We start from the raw sequence: 24663 nt of genomic DNA on the forward strand, positions 1-24663 counted from the left end.
TACACTTCCTAGCCATGATCACATGAGCTGGGTAATTATTTAATTTTTTTAAAATCTCAGGGTTTTTCTATCTGTAAAATAGAGACAACAATGACTACCTTAAATGCATGTAAACTGCTTAGCACAAAGGCTGGCATGAAAGGACTATTCAATTTAAACTATTACTGAGTCACATCATCATACTCTTGAATGCACTGCTCTCAAGAGAGGTAACAGGAATGGAGTCCAAAACTAGAATCCAAAACTATCTTTGCAACTAGCAAAGAAAATACAATGAAGCCAAGGTATAAGAGATAATAAAGCCCATTAGTGTGGAACTTTTAAAAATCAAGACTAAAAAATGGAATCAAATATCCTACTAATGTATTTTCCAAATTCTTTAAAAATATTTCTTTAGTTTATACCTGGGCTTAAAAAAATATCCCATACAACAGGGGCCGGCCCCATGACATAGCGGTTAAGAGCCAGTGCTCCGCTGCTGGCGGCCGGGGTTCGATCCCGGGCACGCACTGATGCAGCGCTTTTCAGCCCATGCTGTGGCGGCGTCCCACATAAAGTGGAGGAAGACGGGCACAGATGTTAGTCCAGGGCCAGTCTTCCTCAGCAAAAAGAGAAGGATTGGCGTGGATGTTAGTTCAGGGCTGATCTTCCTCACACACACAAAAAAAAATATCCCACACAAGAGAAAATATCAAGAAGAAATCAAGAATGGGGAAGTTGTAGTATGAGAACTTTTGGATAGTTTCTTTCATTTTGAATATCAAATGTAGGATTTCCACTGGATTACTGAATTGTATGTCTTTCACGTGGACTGAGTAGCCACAACACAAACTTGGCTTTGCAAAGTTACTGCTTCCACTCTTTTTTCAGCACCAAAACAAATCAACTTTTCAAGCCACAGTTCAGATAAAGTATTTTGCCACTTCTGATAACTCAAAACAGTAACTATTGCTGTTCTGGTGAAGCACAGGTGATAAAAGCTCAATTATTTGCATGGATGGAACACTACTGGGAGAGTTATTAAACAAAGTCATCTTTTCTTTGTCCCACACACAAAGGAATTTTGAGAAAGCAACATAATGTTTACTGGCACTAACAAAGGACCTGAGTAATGATTTTCTGAATCTTTATAACTGAGATAGAACATGATTCATGGGGTTTCAATGGGAAAGTTAAAAATGCCACCCACGGACATATAGTTATCAAGTCTACTTCATTATCATCTTCTACGTAACACCTATGTTTCTGTGTTAACTATGCTTAAATTTCAATATTTATTATATTATCTTAGTAATGTAAAAAATAATCACTGAAGTTAAGATAATGTACTGGTACTGTATTATGTAATTTCTCTCCCCCAATACTTAATGAAACCAAGGGGGAACCATGAAAACAAAAACAAAACAAACAACTATAAAAAGGAGCCCACCTTCCCATACTAAAACAAACAAACAAAATAATCCTAAAGAACTGAAACCAAATAAGAAAAGGAGATAAGCACTGTGTGCTGGAGCTGGCTGATCTAGCCTCAGAAGCACCAATGTCTTCCCAACCCTGTGTTCAATGACATTATGTTGGTAGCTTGAAATCAGCCATGAGGAGAGTATTTACACCACTGAAATTAGAAAAGGCTACAAATCAGAGGATTTTTTTTCTTGTTTTCAAGAGAGCCAGTGTACAAATACAACACTGGGCATAACCTAACGGTATAATCTTTCAAACAGGCAGCCAAAGAAATAAACAGAATACTCTAATGAAAAAGTGGGAAAACACAGCACACTGGACTCCTGATGCTGCCCTCAACCCTCTGAAGTCATACAATTCACTTTTTTAAAAATCTCAAGAGAGAATACAGGTCTGGAATTCTCAGAAAGCTTGTATATCATTATAACTGCAGAAAAGTGGGTAGAACACAAAATATTCAGCCACTCAAACTACGACTTGAAGTGGAAAAAATACACTGGTCTCAGAGACAAGGAAAAAAGAAGTTATCCACATTATATCACAACAAAAAGAACAGGACAGACAAGAGTGACACAACCATGAACATGATATTGTCCAAAAATACTAGAGCAAAAACAATGAAAGAAACAAAAAAAAGCAAAACAGAAAAGAACTCAATTGAGAAGGAAACAAAAATTATTTGGAAACAATCCCAGACAAATTGGAATCAGTCTTATATGATATTAAAGAATTCTTGTTAATTTTCTTTATTACAACATTACAGTTATATAGTAGGAGAATAATCTGAATTTTTGGAGATATATTTTGAAGTACTTAAGGTTAAAGTGACATGCACAATTTTCACTAAGTGATTCCCAGCAAGACAGAAAAGAATAAGGACACAAATGGTTAAATCAGTTTCCACTTTCAGCAATAATGGAATAAGAGGGACTCAATTTAACCTACCACCATAAACAATTAGAAAACTGGACCAAATACATGAAAGGATAAACAAACCAGGTGAGATCTACAACTAGCCCAACTTACTACCTAGAAGCAGTTTCAAGGATAACGTGCAGGGTGGAACCCAAACAGAGTCTGGTGGTCTCACTGAATTGAGGAGCCAGATATTTGAGTTCAGGGAGACCAGGCATTTAGAATTTGTGGGTGAGAGTACCAAAGAAGAGAAAGCTGAACAGAGACGGAGCTCTGAGACCTAAAGAGGGGTCTGCTTAAGCGTTTGGCTGAGTACTAATCTGACCATGTGAGAGAATAAACTATCCCAGGCCAGAATAAACCATAAAAAAAAAATAAGGAACAATGTTTGAAGCTTATTCAGGGCTGGGAAGTGTTCATATTCCCACATTCCAGGGAAGAAAGACCTGTATAACACATGGAGCATTGGGTATAGCCCTCAGAAAACACCACCTAATTCATGGGGTAAAATTAGCCATAGACTAAAGGCTGTTCTGGACCTACCCTAACAAAGCTTAAAGGCAATCTTCCAAAGGACTCGACTGATTCCAAGTAGTTTAACCATACACCAAAAAAGTCTGACAATGTTTAAAGGAGAGACAAAATCAAATGCACAAAAAAAGTAAAAATCAGAATGATCTGCATCCAACCAAAAATTACTATGCATGTAAAGAACCAGAAAAACATAAATATATTTTTCTCTCATAACTGGGAAAAAAGTTAAGACATTAGAAACAGAAATTACAGAGATGGTGGAATTAGCATACAAAGAGATTAGAATGGCTATTATAAATATGTTCCGTATGTTAAGGAGCACACAGGAAAACAAACATGATGGGGGAAAAAAGGAAAAGATGTAACTATAAATCTACAGATCCAAGAAACTCAACAAATCCTAAGCAGAATAAATATAAAAGAAAACCACACAGAGGCAAATCATAGGCTAATGGCTGAAAACTAGTGACAAAAAGCCCTTAAAATCAGCTGTGGGCACGTCAGGACCAAAGGAGTTAGAGAGGAAGACATATTATGTACAGAAAAACAAAGGTATGAATGACAGCATAACTCTACATAAGTCAGAAGATAATGCAGCAACATGTTTAAAGTACTCCAAGAAAAAAATTATCAAGCTAAGATTCTATACCCAGTGAAAATATCTCACACATGAAGGTGAAAGAAAAAAAAGGTGAAATGAACTCTTTTTCAGACAGCAAAGCTGACAATTCATCACTAACATACCTATATAACCAAAAATGTTACTGAAAAAAGAAAGTTTTTCAGGCAGAAGGAATGATATCAGATGGAAATCTGACACAAAGAATAGTGCCATAAATGATGAATATATGAGAAAATAAAAAAGATTTCTTTTCTCATTTTTAATCTCTTTAAAAGCTAAGTGACTATATTTAAAAAAACACAATGTACTGTGGCATTTATGACACATACAGAATTAAAATGTATGAAAATACCAGCACAATGAAGGAGAAGAGAAATGGAAGAGGACTTACACTGTAAATGAAGTGTTATATTATTTGAAAGTACACAATGATGTTATAGATGTATATTGTACACCCTAGGAACAACCTCTAAAAAAATAACAAACAGGTTTATCACATAAACCAACAGCAGAGATAAAATGGAATCATTTTTTTAAACTACTAAATTAATCCCAAAGAATGCAGAAAAAGAGGGGTAAAAAAGAACTATGAACAGACAAAACTAACAGAAAACAAATAGTAAAATGGTAGTTTTAAACTCAACTATATCCATAATTTTTACTTAAAAGTAAATGATCTAAACAGTAAATAACAGAAACAGTCATTTTCTTATTAAAAAAAGGCAAATGTAAACACGTGCTAGCTAAAAGACACTTTATACACAAAAATAAAGATAAGTTAAAGTAAAAACATTAATCCAAAGAAAGCTGGAGTGTCTACAGTATTATCAGACAAAGTAAACTTCAAAATTATGGGGCTAAAGAAGGATTTTTCATAATTCATCAAAATGTGTGACATAACAGAGCTTCAAAATACACGAAGAAAAAGTTGACAGGATTGAAAGAAACAGACAAATCTATAATTATAGCTGGAAATCATAACAGTCCTCACTCAGCAAGTGGACCAAAAATAAGGATACAGAAAACTTGAACACTATCAAATAACTTGACCCAATTAACATTTATAAAACATTCCACCCAACAACAGAATACATATTCTTTTCATGGACACATGGAATATTCACCAAGAGAGATTTCATTCTAGGCCATAAAGGATGTTTCCTTACATTTTAAAAAGTTGAAATCATAGAGTATGTTTTCTGGCTACAGTGCAAGTAAATCAGTAACAGATATTTGGAAAAATCCCAAATATCAGGAACTTAACACACTTCTAAATAGCCTATGGGTCAAAGAAGAAATCAAAAGAGAAAGCAGAAAGTATTTTGAATTGACTGCAAAGAGCACAAGAGACCTTTATGGGTTGATGTAAATGTTCTATATTATGAATATGGTAGTGCTTATACGACTATATATATATGTCTCAAAATTAACTGTTGAATTTTATTGTATGGAAATTATACTTTAATAAAGCTAATTAAATTTCTTTTAAAAGAAAAATGTTGAGTCAAAGTGGTAGGCATATGGGTATTTGGCCTTTCTTTTACTTTTCCCTAAGTTATAAAATTTTTCAAAATTAAAAAAAAAAGTCCAGAATCAAAAATAAAGACAATTCAAAATATTCCAAGTTGTCCAGTTTCAGGAAAGTAAATGAAATCAACATTCTGCTCACCTCCAAGAAACTATTTAACATCTTGTAATGATTCATTATTCATAAATAACTGTATTTTTGTTAATAGGACATAAGTAGTAAGAGACGGAGGAAATACAAGATTAAACGACAACCAGTGATCACAAGTACCAAAAGAACACTGGGGGAAACCAAACATCAACATTGCTAGTATCAGATGAGAAACAAGCAACTAGACTATTTTCAAGAACTTCTTAGCAGTACTGAAGGTCCAACTCTATATCTAAGCTAAAAAGCTACAAGAAAATCTGGGGGCCTACTTCTCACCATGTGTTCAAACAAGCTCATTCATTAACTATTACCACTGAGACTGGAAATCTGTGTTTGTGCATATTTCAGTTTTTATCCAATTAAATCTTTTTCTGTGTACAGTATTTTGCACTTTCCTGACACACAGAACCTTACTATTTCAACTGTGTTTCAGGAACTAGCTGCATGGGCATCTCCTGGGGAATTGTTAGCAATGCAGATGCTTCGGCTCCCCCCAGATCTACCGGTCCTCCAAGCGACTCAGGCTCTATCCAGACCTACTTGATTCCCAAAGTGATCTGTATGCACATTCAGGTTTGAGAAGCTCTGCAACTTTTCTGCATACAGAAATTCCCTGACTTTTACCAGCAGCTATACCCTTCTTTTTCTACATGCTTGCTTTAATCTAAGCATTTAACAGTATATATTAATAGAGCTAGTTACTACAGGTGCTACCTTTCAAGCAAGAAATACCTTACCTGATGTCACAGGTAATGTACTGATTAGAAAAAGTTCCCAAACAACATAAGACAGGGGTAGGCAAACTATAACCCAAAGGCTAATTTCAGCTGGCCACCTGTTTTTTCAACATAGCTATATGCACATTTGTTTACATATTTTCTATCACTGCTTTCATACAACAACAACAGAGTGGACTAGGCAGAGTATTGCAAAACAGGTATCAACTCTGTAGGAAGTCACTTAAGCACTTTAGTGTTGACTCGTTATAACTGTCTTTTTTTCCTCTACAACAGGAGTTCTAACCTGAGATCCATATGCCTCTGCAGGGGATTTGTGAGCCTCTTGATTTTGCAAGCAAAATTCTAAGAATAGTATTGCCTTATTTTTTTTTGCTGACACTTTGTTGATTCTGCTTTTCATGTTTAAATCTTTTTTCATCTATTTATAAGTCTCTTTTTTTTAAACTTACTACACTAACTAGGACTACCAAACCACACTGAATAACAGTGAGTGAGAGCATTTTTACTTTGTTCCTGACTATCTTCAGTTTTTCATCGCACAATATATTCATAATATTATGCTAAGGTTGTTTCTTTCCATTCCCATTTTAGAAATCTAGTATTTTAAAATTCACATGAAAATCTGGCTAAAATACATTTGTTAAAAAAAAAAAAAAGGTTCACATTTCACATCTTTAAATGGAAAATTAAAAATCCAAAACTACTTGTATCTATTTTACTTAAAAAATGTATTCCAACTTTTTAAAATGTGTGCTGATAGCTTACTACATACAAAAAAAATCCTGAGCAGATAAACTTAAGTGTTTAATTAAACAATGTTTATAAATTCGATGTAATGATAACTAAAATTTATTGAGCACTTGCTATCTGCCAGGCTCTACAGTGTTCTACATTTTTTCATTTAATCCACCCAACAGAGTAAGACCTATTAGCCTATTTTAAAGAAAACTGAGGTTTGAGGGATATGTAACAAGCCCAAGGTCACACAGCAATTAGGAGGCAGTAGCAAGGAGGTACTTTTGATTTCAATGACTTCATGATTTTCTACAATAATTCTATTACTCTCATCATAAACAAAGTAAGTCACCATTCACGTTTCTGATGTGACTACAAAAAACAGAAAAGAAAAGAATTATCAAAGTACAGCAGATGGCAGGGACCTTTCAAACCTAAACTGACATCTACCTCTAAGATGTGGAAAAACATGTAATGAAATACCAAAGAAGAACGTACTTTTTATCACCCAAAAAATTACATATGTATACCCTTGATTTCCACAGCTAGTGATTGAACTTGGCACAGTGTACTCCACGGGAGCCCCTGCCAATCTCCGACCCTTGCACTACTCAGCTCAGTCAGATACCACAAAATTGCCTGTTCCCACACACAAGAGTGTGGACGTACTCAACTGAGATTTGTTCCTATACTTCAGCAAACAGTCAAAAGCTCAAAAAGTAGGGACAGAATGCAGCTCTATCACCAAATCTCACTGAAGCACTTAAATATTCACCCATTTCTTCAATTCTATCTGAAGAGCTTGGCCTCTCACCTACTTACCTTTGTATCTGATCTCCCCTCGTTACAGATCTTCCTGATTGCCTAGTTCTAAGCTGCCTAACTTGTCTACTCCAATTCCTAATTAACTACTCTATTCCTGATCCTTGTTACTTGCTACACTCTCCCAGGTTCCATCAATCTATAAATATACATGCCCTAGTACTAATAATATCATTGCTTCTATAATATCAAGCTGAACCAAAAGAAATCATGAATCAGGCAAAGTGACACCAGATACAAACAGGAATCCAAGATTTTGTGTTCCTTGGAAATCAACATGCAAATCCTACAGGACTTGACCTAGAACCTATAGATTTTTCCATAAATACTAAAGCATTCTCCATTATTATCTTACCCAATCCCCACACTTCCCATACAATATTATCCTACTTGAAGTAATATTCAATTACTTGACAATAATACTGGAAACTCTCTCCACTTTTACTTTCCTCAAGACTATCCAGGTATCCCCAGAAGCCAGCAGTATACACCATAATTACCCCAAAAATGTCATGTGAAAAACACCAGCACTGCCCCACCTCTCCAATGCCACTTTTGTACCAGAAACACAACCTTAAAACAGCTAGGGAAAAGTGTGTCATAACCATCTGAAAGATGCACACTATCAGCAAAACTTGAGCAAGCCAACATGTCTGCTCAGTTCAGAATCCAGGTCTCCAGTGAGGTTTCTGATTAGAGGAGCCTAGTTCAGAAGACACATGCCTGTGTCCTAGTTGCAAATGAAAGGCTGGGAATGTGAATTAGGGTGATGGAATTAATAAGGCTGAAAATGTGCCAAACACAGCAAGGTTCAAAAGGTTCTAGACAATCAAAAACTATGACAAATAACTGGCCTCTTTGCTTCCACTCTTGCCCCCATACAGTCTGTTTTTCACACAACAGCTAGAGTAACGCTGTACAAGTAAAGTCATATCGTGTCACTCCTCTGCTCAAGACCTTCCAAAGGTTTCCAAATCGCTCAAAGTCCTAACCATGGCTTACAAGGCTGAACATGATCCTTATAAGGGGCTGCATTCCCCTACTCCACTCCCATATCTGTCTCATCTTATCTTCCACCATTGTCCCCTTACTCTGTGTGCTACAGCCACATCAGTCCCCTTCTTGCTCCTCTGCCCAGAACATTTTCCCCAAAGCAGGGCTGGCTGCCACATTTCATTCAGATATCTACTTACATTCCTTCATAAGCTTTCTCTGATCCTTCCCTTGTAAAAGCATATGTCTCAACCACTCTTATTCTAATATCCTGCTTTATCTTTCTTCATATTATTTTTATTGACATATATCCCTCCAACACTAGAATGTAAGTTCCATGAGAACAATGACTTTGTTTTATTCAGTGAGGTACCCTTAGTACCTAGAACCGAGTCAGACAGAAAATAGGTGCTCAATAAATGTTTGCTCTAAGAATTAATGAATCTACTTAATGTTACAGGGAAATTTCTGTTTCTATTTGTATTTATAAAGAAAGCAGCCTATACCTTGCTGACAGGAGAGCCATAAAGTAATTGTCAGAAAACAAGTGATCCTATGATACTCATCCAAGAAGTATTAGAATTTCCAACAGGCCTAGCATTCGCAAAATGCAATTTGTTAAAAATAAAATTATTATAGATCTATTCACCAGGTTAAGTTTAAAAAAAATCTTCTACTGATGCTATAAGCGCATTTCAGACGTTTGTCTCTGCAATTACCCATGCAGCTTTCATCATCATTTTGCATGACTTTCTGGACAGAATTATAACTCTCATATTCCTGCTGCAACTAAGTTCTTCAATAACCACAGCAGTACATGGTCAACATATCCTACTTTTTGTTCCAACAGTTTAGCAAGCACTATCTTTATTAGAACTAAAACTTCATGGGTTAGAATCCCAGCTTCACCACTTACTATCTGAGTGATCTTGGACAACTTACTTACTACTCTGTGCCTTAGTTCCCCAACTATAAAACAGGTGAAATAGCAATAGCTGTAGCTAATAGCGTTATTATTTGGATTAAATGAATTAATATATATAAAGGCTCAGAATAGTAAACAGGACATAACAGGTAAGACTTCAGTAAATTATGGCTCATCAATTAATGAATATATTATCTCATTTAACCCTCGTAAACCATACATATAGGGCAAGTATAATTAATCTTAAGATGAGACAGAGAGATTGTGACCCACTCAAGACTATAAAACCTCCTTCTAGCTCCAACATTCTGTGATTCTAAATTTACCCCAAAATGAAAATGAGTTTTTAAAAGTTTCATCTTAATAATATAGTAAAGTTTACAAGTTTTATTGAGTATAATCAGATAACCATGAAGACACTCTACATTTCCATTTTTAGTCTAATATTTGTAGTGAATGACAACTGTTAAGTGCTTTAAAAATAACATTTAAAAAAATAGGAATATATAGTTTTAGTTTTTATAGAGAAAATTCTAACTTGTTAACCTACCTAATTTTTTAATTACCAGGGCATATAAAAATACTCAATGAGCAAAACCAATACACTAACAAAAATGGTAGTTTCATTCCTTTTTAAAGTCAACTAAAGTAAAAAGATTAATTAGAAGCTTTAGAGACTTTTTTTCCAGACATACTCTTAAACACTTGGAATTCTTACCTAATTCACAAAAAGAGAAATTATTTAGTTCAGTAATCATTCATTATTCACTCAACACATGTATAATGGGCACTTACTAAATGCTAAGCATTGGTTTAGATGCTGGGAATACAGCAGTAGCCAAAACAAAACTACTGACCTCATGAAGCTTTATTCTAGAGAAGGAAAACAGACAATAAAACAAGCAAACAACTTCAGATGGCTATAAGAGCGCTATCGCAGGGTGAGCAGATAGAGAGTTCCAAGGAAGGGGTTAGTATTTTTGAGGTAATCGGAAGACCTCACTAACATCTGAGCAAAGACTTAAAAGAAAGAGAGCCAAGCACAACAATGTGAATGTACTTAACACTACTGAACTGCAGAACTAAAAATGGTCATGCTGGTAAACTTATGTTATGTGTATTTCACCACTATTTAAAATTTTTTTATTTAAAAAATAAAAAAGAAAGAGAGTAGATAATACAGCAACCCAGGGGTGGAAAGTGTTCCATGTAAACAAGGATTGGACAGGGCAAAGTCCCTGAGACAGGAGCAAGCTTGGTATTTTTTAAAGCGCTCTGTGTGGGTGGAACAAAAACGAACAAGGGGGAAGAACTGTAGAGGCACTGGGGGGATAAGCATACATGTACATCACGTAGAGCCTTACAGGGCACTATAAGGACTTTGGCTTTCACTGAAAATAGTAAGCCATTGAAAGTGGTTTTTAAAATTTATTTGTTTTGCTATCATTTATTGAGATACAATTCATATAACACGAAACTCAAGATTTTATCCATTCTACAGTATACAACTTGCCAGTGGATGGTTTCGACCAAAGAAATAGCTTTTGAACAGGATCACACTGCTATGTTGAGACGAGACTGGGAGAACAAGAGAACAAGGAGAACAGTTAGCAGTTTCACAGTAATTAAAGTGAGAAGGATGCTGGCTTGTATCAACCAGGGTAGGAGAAGTGGAGCTGTGGGAAGTAGACAAAATCTGCATATACTTGGAAGGAGGAGCTGAAAGGATTTGCTGACGGACTGTATGCAGGGTGTGAGGAAGAGAGGAACCAAAGATAACTCAAAGCTTTTGGCCCGAGCACCTGAAGAATGGAGCTCCCACTTACTGAGATGGGAAAGACTGCAGGAGAAAAGGTTGGGGGTGAGGGAAATCAGAGGTTTGGTTTTGGACGTGTTAAGATTGAGATGCCCACTAGACATCTAACTGGAAATATAGTTGGGATACAGGAGTCTGGAATTCAAGGGAGAGTCTGGGCTAGAGATACAAATATGGGGGTCATCACCACATTAGGGGTTATTTAAAGCAACTAATAAGCAAGCACAGGCACAGAAACTACTACTTGCAAAGGTTTGCTTCCATTTAAATTAACATGTGATTTGTGACCCATAATAGACTATTTCCTTCCTCTAACTTAAATCTTTTATTTACGTGAAATAGATTTGCACGAAAGGAAACACAGCCCACAAACTTAGAAGCAAAAAACAAAACAACTCACAACTAAAAAAAACAAATGTTCTGTTGTCCCTGAGTACAGAGCTGGAGCTTCTTTCATCACTCTGATATATTACCCATGCAGGGCAAGATGAACAACAGAGAAGGAAACAGGAGGAACTCAAAGGATGGCAGTCTATAACTCCTTTTATCCCTTCTGATAACGAATAGAATACTCACTGAAGATGTTCTCATGTAAAGTCCTTAACAATGAAGAAACAGATGTTACCCGACCATGATGAAAATAAAATACATTTAACCAAGAGTACAGTAAGATGTTAGCAATCTGACATCAATGGAAAATGACAGCTTCCACTAAGGAAAATTTCTAAATAATTGATGTTTATCTACGTGCCAAATACTTTTCCACTTGAACCATTATTGATTTTTTTCCCTCTAACATCTTCTTCTTGAGCCAGGCTCATCCTTATTAACATCTTTATCTTAAGAGGTCATGATGATGTGATAACCTCTAGGTTATTATAGTTATTGTGCCATTGTTCCTAGAGAAAATAGCTCCATCCTGCATTGTAGTTATTCTGTCAATGTCTCCTCCTGTCTCTACTGTTACTTTATTTTACCTATACATAAAAGCATACCAACAGCATTTTACTTTTTGGCCCTTAATTGCAGGTTGGCAGAAATCTAGCCTTCACAAAGCATATAATAAATTCACATGGTGCCTAGTATTTACAAGCTCCATGGGAAATTTGAACATCCCTACACTTAAAAAGACAAAATAATCTTCTTGGTTTTGTAAGACAATGTCCTTAATCTTATGAGATGTATTTTGAAGTATTTAGGGGTACAACTCACTTTCAAATGGTTCAGAGAAAAACAGAATATATATTAGAGAGATAAAGCAAACATGGCAAAAGATAACCATTAATAAATTTAGGTGAAAGTTACACAAAGGTTAATTGGACTATATATACTTCCAACCTTTCAGAAACTATAAAAGTTTTTAAGATAAGTTAGGAAAAATTAAACATAGTGTATCAAGCAAATGCCTATGTGTAAAACTGGTAGAAGAATAACCGGATTGGACCTATAAGATGGAGAAAACAGATAACTAATTTTCAAAAAAAAAAACTGGGGAAAAAGGTAAAGTAATACCAAAAGATCACCTACATCCAAGAGTGGTAGAAAAACAGCCAGCAGGTTCTAAGAAGCAGAAAAAATGTAACTTGGTCTCTTGCCACTGGAGAGCTTAGGAAGTCTCTCCCTTTTTACAATTTGAGAACAGTTTTTTATTTCCTGTAACTTTTCAAAGTCACCAGGACACTGGTATTTACTAAACATAATCTGTCTTAAAAGAAAAATTTTTTCCAGATTATAAAAGTGATTACTGTAGAAACACATAACCGATATGCCACCATCCAGAGATTTAGTATCTGTCCTCAAGCTTTTAAAAAAGAAATACATATATAAATTTATCTATGACAAAACTGAAATGGTATTGTGCATAAAATGTTCTATAAGGTGCTTCCCTCCCTTAACTGTAAACATTTTCTAATGTCCAAAATCAAAAACAAAAAAATACCTTGTAAAGGACTTCACTGACCAAAAGTCAAATGGCTCAAATACTACAAGTACAAAGAGCCTAAATTATGCTCTGATGGTAAAATGATTCAATCTTCGTTCACAGGCAGAATCTAACAATCTCACTATACAATACCTTTTAAAGTATGAAATATGTTTCTCAGAGGCAGTATAGTGTTTAAAAGCATGAATTATTCTTTTTTGTGTGTGTGTGTGAGGAAGATTAGCCCTGGGCTAACATCTGTGCCCATCTTCCTCTACTTTATACAGGACGCCGCCACAGCATGGCTTGACAAGCGGTGCGCCAGTCTGTGCCCAGGATCCAAACCTGCGAAGCCCAGGCCGCAGAAGTGGAGCATGCACACTTAACCGCTACACCGCCGGGCTGGCCCAAGAGCATGAATTCTGAAGCCAGACTGACTATATTCAAATCCTGGCTTCCCCAATTAACAGCTATATGACCTCTCTGACTTTGAATAAGTTAGCCTCCCTGATCCTGCTCCCTCATTTGTAAAATGGAATAACAGAACCTATATTATAGAGATGTTGTGAAGATTGAGTTAATACACAAAATGCCCTAAGAACAGTGCCTGGCATATAATAAGTATCCCATAAATGCTAGCCATTATGATTCTTTTCCAAATTCCATGGGTAGGTAGCATCTTACTTCCCAGGAACGCTTGCAAACGAAAGCTGCCTTCCCAACTCCTGAATCCAAAACCTACAATCTTCTGTTCCAATCTAAATTAAATACAAAAATAGGGCAAAAAATACAGAATGAAAATTTCATTAATATCAGGGGAAAAAAACAATCAGAGTATGTCTTATGGATGGGGGTCAATATCATCATCTTTGTGTGGGACAGCAATATCATATAACAAATAAACTTAATTTTTTTCCTATCTATATCAAAGAAAGTTTATTCTACAATCTTAAGAATAGAGGAAGAAAATCTGCAAAAATGTTCTGACATTACAGATCTTCCTATTTACAGAAAAACTCAATTACAATAAATGAGAGGATGTGTAAGAATAAGCTAAGGCTGGCACGTCTCCATTCCTCAGAAAAATTACTTGTAATCAAGTTGTTTTCAACAGACTTTTCACGTGTATAATTTTAAAATTAGGTAACAAGAGCATTTTTCCCCAACATAAAAGTGTATTTCTTTCTTAAGGAACTTCAATCAACTGTGTCTGAAGCAACACGCTGTGTTGACCAATGCCTCTTATATTTGATATGTGTTCACTCTGATCTTGAAGCACTAAATACTATTAACAAAACTGTTCTCTTGTATGACAAAGGTAGGCTTCCAGGAACTATCATGTCCTATATTTCAGGAATATACTTAAGTGCCTTTACTGCACTCTTGGAAAAGCTACTTCTACAATGTGACTTCAAACTTAAGCCACAGTATCATTTATTCACTAGAAACCAGTCAAATCCTTTCCTACAAGCAAATATCTAAACCTAACAGTTACAAGTGAAAGTTCAAGATAAGACGGTGTGTCTACAACTATAAGCACACTTCAACACAACCACTTTTTGAGACAAGCTAGTCTCTAAGATATTAAAAATAATAAAGCTAGCTGGCTCAGAAGTGAAAATAAGTAGCTCTTTTTTAAATCATAAACTAAATCAATCACAAAGGGCACAAAACATCAATGATTAAACCTATTGAATGTATTAAATTTCTACTACTAACTTATGAAATACAACTTAAAAATCCAAAAGTGGAAACGTGTACACAATTCAGATTTCTACGCAGATCTGAAATGCCTTTATACCTTTTCAAGTAAGTGCAGACACAAGCACAGACAGTAACCCACGTAAGGGACTGTGACTTTCAACCTACCTAAATAACACACACACACACACACACACACACACACACACACACAGGCTCCAGCCACTACCTACTGTTGATCTATATCTACACACACCCTGCATTTTATCATTAATCCACTCTAATTACCTTTCACCCTTCTCCCATATTATACCCCAAACCATCTGCCTCTGCCTCCTTGCAGGAAAGCTGCACATGCAAATAAAACAATTCTGCCAGGGCCGGCCCCATGGCATAGCAGTTAAGTGCGCGCGCTCCACTGCTGGCGGCCAGGGTTCGGATCCTGGGCGCTCACCAATGAACCACTTGTCAGGCCATGCTGTGGCAGTGTCCCATATAAGTTGGAGGAAGATGGGCAGGGATGTTACCCCAGGGCCAGTCTTCCTCAGCAAAAAGAGGAGCATTGGTGACAGATGTTAGCTTAGCGTCCTCACAAAAAAAAAAAAAAAAATTCTGCCAGAGGTGTTAAGGGTAATAATAAGGGTAGGGGGGAATGGAGTTATGAAAAAGACATGAGGGTTTCTGACTTAAAGTTTTGAAGAAAATAAATCGTGAAAAGTTGAAACTCAGTAGAACTAATTCTGAAGATAGATTTGTGGATAAGTTGCTGGTTGAGTCCCTCAAAATATCTTTCCCCACAGAAACTAAAATCCTACTAATCCATGGTTCTTCTGGGTTAACAAGCAAGTGGTTTGGTTTGGTTTTTAAATAATCCTCACAGGCTATCAGTCATTTAATCACTGTTATAAAATAACAGAATAGATTTTCTTCCCAACCACAAACTGGAAGATGAAGAGAAGAATAGCAAATAGTGGAAGATAAATGATAAATTTTTCAGAACTGCAGTGCATAGAGCAGTGAGAGAAGAAGGCTTGAACAGAATAGGAATACGGAAGCTTATCCAATTTGAGTAATCAATTAAGATAGCAAGCTATCAGAGTAGCAACAACAAAAATAAAGTGAGAAGACTCAAATTTCCTCCAGAGCAGAGTTTCTCAACTTCAGCACTACTGACACTGTGCACAGATAATTTTGTTGTAGGAGGCTGTCTTGTGCATTGTAAGATGTTTAGCAGCATCTCTGGCCTCTACCCACTAGATGCCAGTAGCATCCCTCCAGTTCTGACAACCAAAACTGTCTCTAGACTACTTATAAATATTTTAATGTCTGCTTTGCATATATATTTTAACTGCATGTTAATTTTTTAAAGGATACAAAACTGCATAAAAACTATGACGTAAACTCATAATAATAGGCATTTTAGAAGATTAAACTGTTAATATTAAAAAGCGATAAAATTGGAGAAGGAATTGTGAATTTCTTAAATTCTATTTTCTAATGTTTGGTAATGATGTTCTAGTATTTCAACTTCTAAAAATACATTTTATCCATCCATATTTTGTAACTAATAGATTCTAAATGAAAGTAGGCCTGGAAACAACATAATTTTAATAATATTTGTATAGCATGCTTCAGTTTCCTCAGCAATTTTACAAACTTATCCCATTTAATTATAAGGAAAAGAGGTAGCAAATTAATATCGCACTCAATTTATAAGTGTAGGAGTCTATCTGTATTCTTTTAAAAAATAAATCCAAAGTTCAAAGTTCAAATATGCGTATGCGTATATCCCTTGCCATCATCAATGCAAACAAAGATAACTGGAAAGAAAACTCTGCTCCACAAATCGTAAATACATACATTTGCCTCAAATGCAAAGGTCACATTCTTTTCCCCAATCTGTCTCTGAAATAAGAAGTACACAATTCACATATAATCAAGAGTATCAAGCATATTCTTGAACTGAAGAGCCTAATTCCAACTTAAGGAGAGAAAATATATACTTGTAAAGTAACAAGTTACCTGTTAATGCATCTTTAAATCTAATTTCTCCCCTCTATTCCAAATTCACCAAACTTCTATCTCCCAACTATCTGGAGCAGTGCTTCCCAAATGACTAGCCACAGATTATTGAAGGACTGTGCCAAGTTTTAACCAATTTCCAACAAAAGAATTAGCTTGAAAGTAGGATAAAATCCCAGACTCTAACACACATCCCAACCTATAACCTTTTATCTAGCTACAAAATCTTAGACATTTTCACTTCGAAGACTGAGGTCCTCAAAGTTTTATAAAACCACACTCTCTCCAATGCAACATCCTCTAGGATCTAAATTCAACAGTGAGCCCTCAATAAATTTTGTTAGCTTCACATTAAACATAAGCTAAGTTTTACCAGTTTTTCTTCATGTGATTTCCTGTTCTATTCCTATTTATTTCTACAGTCACTACCCTAATCCAGGACTCAATCATCCAATTCATCAAGCAGCTAATTTATTCCTTAGTATAACATATCCCAATTCCTCAACATGGACACCAACCAACATTCCATAGTACTCTACCTCACAATTTTCATGGCCTAGAATACGAATAATTCGACTCCTGGTTATCAAGGCCCAGTGAGCATTTCTCCTTAATTCCTGCCATGGATTCTCCAGTCCAAGTAAGGCAAGTAAGCCTACAAGCATCTTACTAGACTGTATGTCACTCCCTTCTATCTCAGAAAGCTTTTTCCCAACTGGTTGATGTCCCTCCAGCTTAATAAATCCTCATTTCAACTGCAACTGTAATACATAATTGGAACTATATTTTTATATCTTGGCATTTCTGTCTATGCTGACAAACTCAGTGTTTACTTCTCTTTTCACTCAAGATTGTGGCTTCATAACTCCTACTAGCCAGACATACAATAAACTCTGGTGACTCAACAGCAATGTTCTCACTGTACATGTTCTCACATTGTTTAGCTGGAATTGTAGTAGCTTCAGAATGAATTCACCCAATATCAAAGGGAGTCTACATTCCCTAAGAACTATTCTCAGCACTGCTGTTTCCTGCAACCTAGCTGGGACAAGACTGTCCCCACTAGTACTAAGACAAAGCCTTCACACTGTTGGAAAGCAATGTTACTGCCCTCATAGGAATCTAACTGGTAGGATTATTACAGTTTTTCCACTTATCCTTAACATTGCTTCCTTTTCCTAGTATAAAAATTGACAGCTAAACTAGTTAGAATTACCACCGTTGGATTTTCATTCAGAACAAGCAGACTTTTTAGAGTTGCTTGGAAGAACCACTAACAATCATTAAATAAATCAATTCCTCCTTTAAAAGAAAAAAACAAAAACCTGGGGCTCTGTACCCAAGCATGTCACATAGAGTTGCCCATGTGAAAACAGACCAAATGCAAATCAATTCCTACAATTTGGAGTGTCTGCCCTGCGACTTGGGGCTCAGGTTAAAAACAACTCTGTGTATCTCTGTCCACAGCCTTTCATATCTATAATTTGTCTTCCCAATTAGTCACCACTTAGGCCTCTCTCTGAAACTTCATGTTAGCAGCTATGGCCAATGATGCCCTTGCCCTGCCCTCAAGCCTCTCCACACATACAAACTCCATTTTTGGTACTCCACATAGACTACATTTTAAGCTAGGCCATCCCAAAACTACACCTCCAACTTTGGCAAAATTTTTCTAACCATTAGAATGTGATACAATTCAAAGACAGACAAGAAATTTAACTGTATACAAATCACAAAGTCACCAAAACTGTAACACACAACAGCTACTTAGTGCAAACTAACAATAAAACACAGTATCAAGAGCCTCTGTCATCTACCTTTTACCTAATCTTTGCTTTAAATACAGAGAATATTTTTTCTTAATTTACAATTTACATTCCTGTAGAGAATATTACAATTGCAAGTTACAGGATATGTTTAATACCAATAATCTAGTATATTAGTTGGAACCAGAGTACATGATTCAGATCTAGGAAATGATCTATCCGCAATCAAATGAGTGTCCATTTTATTTGCTGTGTCTTCCTGGTTATTCCTCAGTTTCTTCTCTCCGTTCTACCTTGCCTCACTTTAACTAGCAAAACATATCAGTACAATATCATCCCAATTGTTCAGAAAGTAAGAAGAGGGCAATATCAACACTAAACTCTACAAAGCAAACATATACGCTAAAAAAAAAAAATCCACCTATCTAAAGCTCACATACTTTACTCAATAGAAGACAGAACTTATTTATTCCAGTTTACATACAAGTGTGTCAAATATGATTAGTTTCCCTATAGAAAATATATTAGAAACAACTAATTAGAAGGTGATAGCCTCAAGGTTCGCAAGAAAGCCAGGAAATCTAACCAAAAAGCTGGAAATACTGTTAAAACTAGATACAAGAATAAAAAGCACAACACCTAGAATAAATTCAGAATGCCCATTTCAATTGTTTCTGGAAAAATACAAACAAAAACTACACTAGAGCCCAGAAGAATAACAGTTGTTCTTATACTAAACCTCAATCATTTAAGAAAAGATTGAATTCAGCCCATTTTAAGGACAAAATAAATACGTAATACATCTTAGAAAAATTTCCATCAAAAATGGCCAAAATTTCCAAAGTCTGGTCCCAGAGACTTGTTATACGGCAACCTTCTCATATCTGAACCTGTCATCTTCCAACAATGTTAGAAAAATGTAGCTTATTGTTGAATTTATTGTTCCATTTCGTTTTCTTAATTTCAAAAGCAGAGTTTATGTTTATAACTCATTCTTAAAAGGAAAAAAGCCTAAGCCAGTTTTTATTTATATGACCTTCAACCAATTTTTTTTCTGAGAGTCTCATCCCAATAGAAAAAAGAAATGGTTTCTTATTTGCTCACTGAGATAAAGAAACTTGGAAAAATTATAACCACCATTCTTTAAGACCTTCAAATTGTTACTATTATGAACACAGGGATTTTAAAAAATATCTAATAACCTAATGCTAGATAAAAAGTATTGTGTATGCCACAGTTTTTATTAACAAATTTTTAAGGCTACTGAAAAAATAAAGAATTACAAAAAATATATTAAAAGTTAGATAAGAGATCACAGTCAAAAAAACATTTTTAAAAGGTTGGAGTCATCTATGCAAGATGAAGCCATGGCAGAGATGCGAATGACATACCTACAGGACCCACGCAGGTGAAATGAGCTAAGCAGGCCAAGTGTATCCCACACCAGCAGGAGTGATGGGAACTGCACTGACTGGTGAGCACAGGCCCAGTCTAAAGAGGGCAGCTACTGCTCTACCTTTCTGCTCCAGACAGCGGGAATGTCTGAGGTGCCTCACATTCCCATTTCCCTCAACCTCTGCCACTCAGAGAGGTCCCATACATTACAGAGAAGATACTCGTAATGTAGGGCATGGCTTGAAATGGGCCTTCTTAAAACGATACAGCTAACTGGATTATCAATCTCAAGTTAAAAAGATCAAGAGTCAGAGCTCCTTAAAGATACAGACAAAAAGTCTGTCTCTTTTATTAATTCACAGACCCTAACTTGCTGGGAGAAGTGAGAGAAACAGTTTAAGCTTAAACTTTGATACTTTTAATACTTTTGGCCAAACTTCCAGAAAACTTATTTCTATGGAATGCCTGGTACAAAGCAAAGCATTTACACCAGACTTTTAAATAGAAAAAACATGGCCTACTCCAAAGCTCATTTTATGTATGACTACATCAAACCAAAACATTATGAGATTGTATTTACGACTACAGCTAAAATACCTTTTGACCTCTCAAACACATCAATTAATTTTAAAAACAAGAAAGAAAAAACATCAACTCTCCAACATAATTGTGTTAAAAAGTAGTATTCACACATACGCAAAAATTATTTGGGGGGCCAGCCCAGTGGCGTAGTGGTTGAGTTCGCAGACTCAGCTTCGCAGCCCAGGGTTCACAGGTTCGGATCCTCGGCGCGGACCTACGCACCACTTATCAAGCCATGCTGTGACAGGCATCCCACATATAAAACAGAGGCAGATGGGCATAGCTGTTAGCTCAGGGCCCAGCTTCCTCAGGAAAAAGAGGAGGATTGGTAACGGATATTAGCTTAGGGCTAATCTTCCTCACCAAAAAATTAAAAAAAAAAAATTATTTCGGCTATATTTAATCAGAATAGTCCCAATAAATTTCTAATGTGGTTACAAATAATAAAGCAAAGCATTTTTATGTATATATTTGAGTACATGTCTATATAGACACTTACTGAACTCTAGAAATTTTATGGTATCTTCCTACAAACACAACACAGGCTGGTTCATGTGCTAGAAACGGACAGCATTAAGCAAGTTTAAGTTTTATGATTCTACACACTTTCTCTTTCCAGCTTCCCACCCATCATATTAAGAGCAAGAAAAAATACAAAACAGTGAATAACAAATCGGAAAGGGGGAAGCAACTAAAAGGGTTTAAGTATCTAAAAACAATTTATACTTTAAAGTTAAATCCATATTTCCACTACAACCTCTCCTAATCTACACAAACATATTCATTCTCTCATACGCTAAAACAAATATTTTCAATTTGAATGTATTCTATTCTACACACCATCATCACACAAACTTCTTACAAACTTGACCAGATTAGATGAAAATATATATTATGATAAAATTACGAATATCTCCATGTACCCAAAAGCTACAATCTTGATGCTAATTTTAAAATGAAAGATTTCTTAGTGTCTTTTTGAAAAAGTTCTGCTTAAAACAAACATCAAAAAGTATACAGCCTTTTAACCAATGTTTAATACAAATGATTCTTTATGACTCCAGAGTGCTGAATTTAGAAAACTTTTGTGTAACAAGGGTCTTAGACCACAAATATTATGCTGTTAATTTACTTTTTCAACCATCAGACTACATCAGTTTCTATTCCTACTGTTTCATTCTTTAAAAACAAAGGACATTTTACATACTACTACTCATCAGTAGTCTAAAGTACCCCATGTGTTTGTCTTACATTTTATTATCTCATAGAAATTAGTGTCTAACTCCTGACTATAATCACAAGTGAAAACAACCAGAAAAGTGGTTTGTTGGAAGCCACATTTAGAACAGAAATACAAATGTTAAATGAAAAGGCCTTAAAAATGGTCTCTAGTACATAATACTTCTTAAAACTAAACAACTAACAGAAGCTCTTAATCTAAAATGGTATCTAACAAATTGAACACCAGAAACTACAACAGAAGTCCACCTACAAAGTCTCATCCTCGGACTAAGTGGAATACAGGACAAAAATATGCTTGGCTCTGCAGTCATAAGTCAAAGTGACAAAGAAAAGAATGCAAGAATACACTACATGAGACATTCAGATATTTTCTAAATTATCAAATTAGGCTATACTCATCCGAAGCATTCCGGAAAATTTTTCAATCTAAAGCTTTTAAACATACTTTGAGGTTTCAAGCATACTTTGGGACAACTGAAAAAGTTTGCCTAAAATAAAGCACTTACACAACAAAATGATGCAGCTGGTCCTAAGATACACTGGAAATAAAAATCGTCTACAAAACCTGAGTAATCAAGAAATTATATGCTGTTAACTCCAATTTGCGGGGTGCGGGGGTTGCCACTGTCTTGACAATCCACTAACTACACTGTATATCTACTCCACCGGAGAGTTTAACAAAACTCTTCAAGTTGGGTCACCCAGGGACCGTCCCTCTAAGAGACCCAATCCAGCCTACAGATCAAAGAACATCCTGAAAGTGCTTACCTTTCTCCCCACCAAACCCTTTCCCCTGGGCAACAGAATGTTTCCACAGAACATAAACACACACTCCTGGGATGTCTCTGCAAACCCCGGGCAGAGGCAGGGCACTATGGAGAGCGGAAGCCTCTCGTCTCCGACAGCAGGAGACCACAGTTACTCCTCCACTGGCAGCCCCTCTGCGGAACCGAGTCGGTCTGGATCGCCCCGACCCGTAAAAAACAATACACCAGCCCGGCCGCACACATCGCAACTTCCCACGAGCCTGCGCGCCGGTTCTCCGCAGCCGAGCGGACTCCGGAATCCGCCAGCGGGCAGGGACTGGGGGCGGAAGGGCGAGGAGGGAGAGCGCCGAGCGAGGGCTGCGCGTCAGTCACCCCGGAGCCCGGCGAGCAGGCTGGAGGGATGGAGCCACCGGCCTGGGCTCCCCGGCTCTCGCCCGGCGACCCGGATCTCCCCGGCCTCTGCCGCCGGGGCGGTGGGGGGCAGGGAAGGCCTCGCCGAGGCTCGGAGCCTCCTCGGCCCGCCACGGAACGCGGTCGGGGGACAATAGGGAGCGGGGAGCGATGCGCGCCCGAGTGGCGCCGCCGGCCGGCCGGGCTGACTGACGCGCCCGCCGCGCGGCGCGACTCGGCTCCGCTCGGCCCGGCGGCGCCGCCGCTGCTGCCGCGCGGTCCGCCGTGGTCACCGCGCCCCGGGCGCTCGGGGTCGTGCCTCACCTCCCAGCCCCGCCGCCCAGGAGAGGAGCAGAATTAACACTCTCAGCAACACCATCTTCCGCGGCCGCCGCCTCCTCACGGGTTAACAGCAGCACATCGATCCGGAGGGAGAAGCTGAAGGGGTTTGGTCCGGAGCCTCCACGGGAAGCCAGGACCTCCCCCGGCAGGAGAAACGGCGAAGCACCTCCCTCTCGCTCCACTTCAGGGGCCGGCAACGCTCCCAGCTCCTCCAAAACAGGGACCTCCCTCCCCCTCGTTCGTTTCCTTCCTCCCTTCCCCGCTTTCCTTCCCTCGCTCCTTCCCTCTTCTCTACCTCCCTCCCCCGAGCCCGGGACCTCCGCCTCCTTCGTCACCACGTGACACGCGAGCGCCCAACCGGCCGGCGGAGCCGCACCCCTTCCTCCCGCCCCTCCCCCTCCCCCAGGTGCCCCGGGGGCGTGCGCATGCGCGCGGTGTCCCGTTCCCGAACGGCTAGGCCTGCCGCGGCTTCCTGTCCACCGGCGGAGAGCTGGGATAGGGCTTGGGAGGCGGGGTTTCCTCTCGTCCCGCCCTCGGATGGGAGCGCATCTCCAGACGACTGTGCTCGGCTGGTTGTTACAGCTGCTGAGGACTGTCCCTTGCGCTAAAATGGGAGAGTGAAGGATGTTAATGGGAGGCTTTCCACTTCTTAACTTTGAGCAAGGGAGGTTTTCGTTTCTTCTTTTTTGCCTCTCGTGGGGCAGGACAGCTACCAAGTAAACGAAAGCAAAGTCCCACCGGCGACAGCCACTAGTTATCAGAACATAAATGTAAAGACCTTCAAGCAGCAGAACGAAAAGACACTGCCTAAGGCATATTTTTCTGAGATATTTACAAATTTGTGTCACAGACCAGGCCTTAGCCCTTCTAAAAGTGTGCAGCCTAAACCACACAGTCCTAAATCTCTAACCCAAAAAATATCTTTACACCTCTGTTACATCTCTGAAGAGAACCCTTGAATTCCCCCAACTTCTTTGAAGCTCATATTTGGTTTCTCAGTAACTCATTTTGGTTCTTTAAACTTGTATTCCATGGATTAAAGAGTTAAACATAAGACCTGAAACCATAAAACAAGGAAAAAAGTCCTTGACGTTGGTCTTGGCAATGATCTTTTGATTATGACACCAAAAGCAGAAGCAACAAAAGCAAAAATAAATAAATGAGACTACATCAAACTAAAAAGCTTCTACATAGCAAAAGAAACAATCAACAAAATGAAAAGGCAACCTTTGGAATGAGAATATTTGCAAATCATATACCTGGTAAGGGGTTAATATCTAAAATATATAAG

General features: G+C 37.6%; 1 protein-coding gene across 1 annotated transcript in view; it reads right to left on the reverse strand.

Annotated features, from left to right (window-relative positions):
• Window positions 1-23619, reverse strand: part of ADAM10 (ADAM metallopeptidase domain 10) — a 129602-nt gene extending 105983 nt beyond the window's left edge. The window contains exon 1 of the mRNA XM_058541692.1: window positions 23355-23619. Coding sequence (XP_058397675.1) covers window positions 23355-23409 — 55 coding nt within the window. The 5' untranslated portion in view covers window positions 23410-23619. The remainder of the gene's footprint in view (window positions 1-23354) is intronic.
• Between the last annotated feature and the right edge of the window lie 1044 nt (window positions 23620-24663).

The sequence above is a fragment of the Diceros bicornis genome, chromosome 5, assembly GCF_020826845.1.
Source record: "Diceros bicornis minor isolate mBicDic1 chromosome 5, mDicBic1.mat.cur, whole genome shotgun sequence".
Lineage (NCBI taxonomy): Eukaryota > Metazoa > Chordata > Mammalia > Perissodactyla > Rhinocerotidae > Diceros > Diceros bicornis.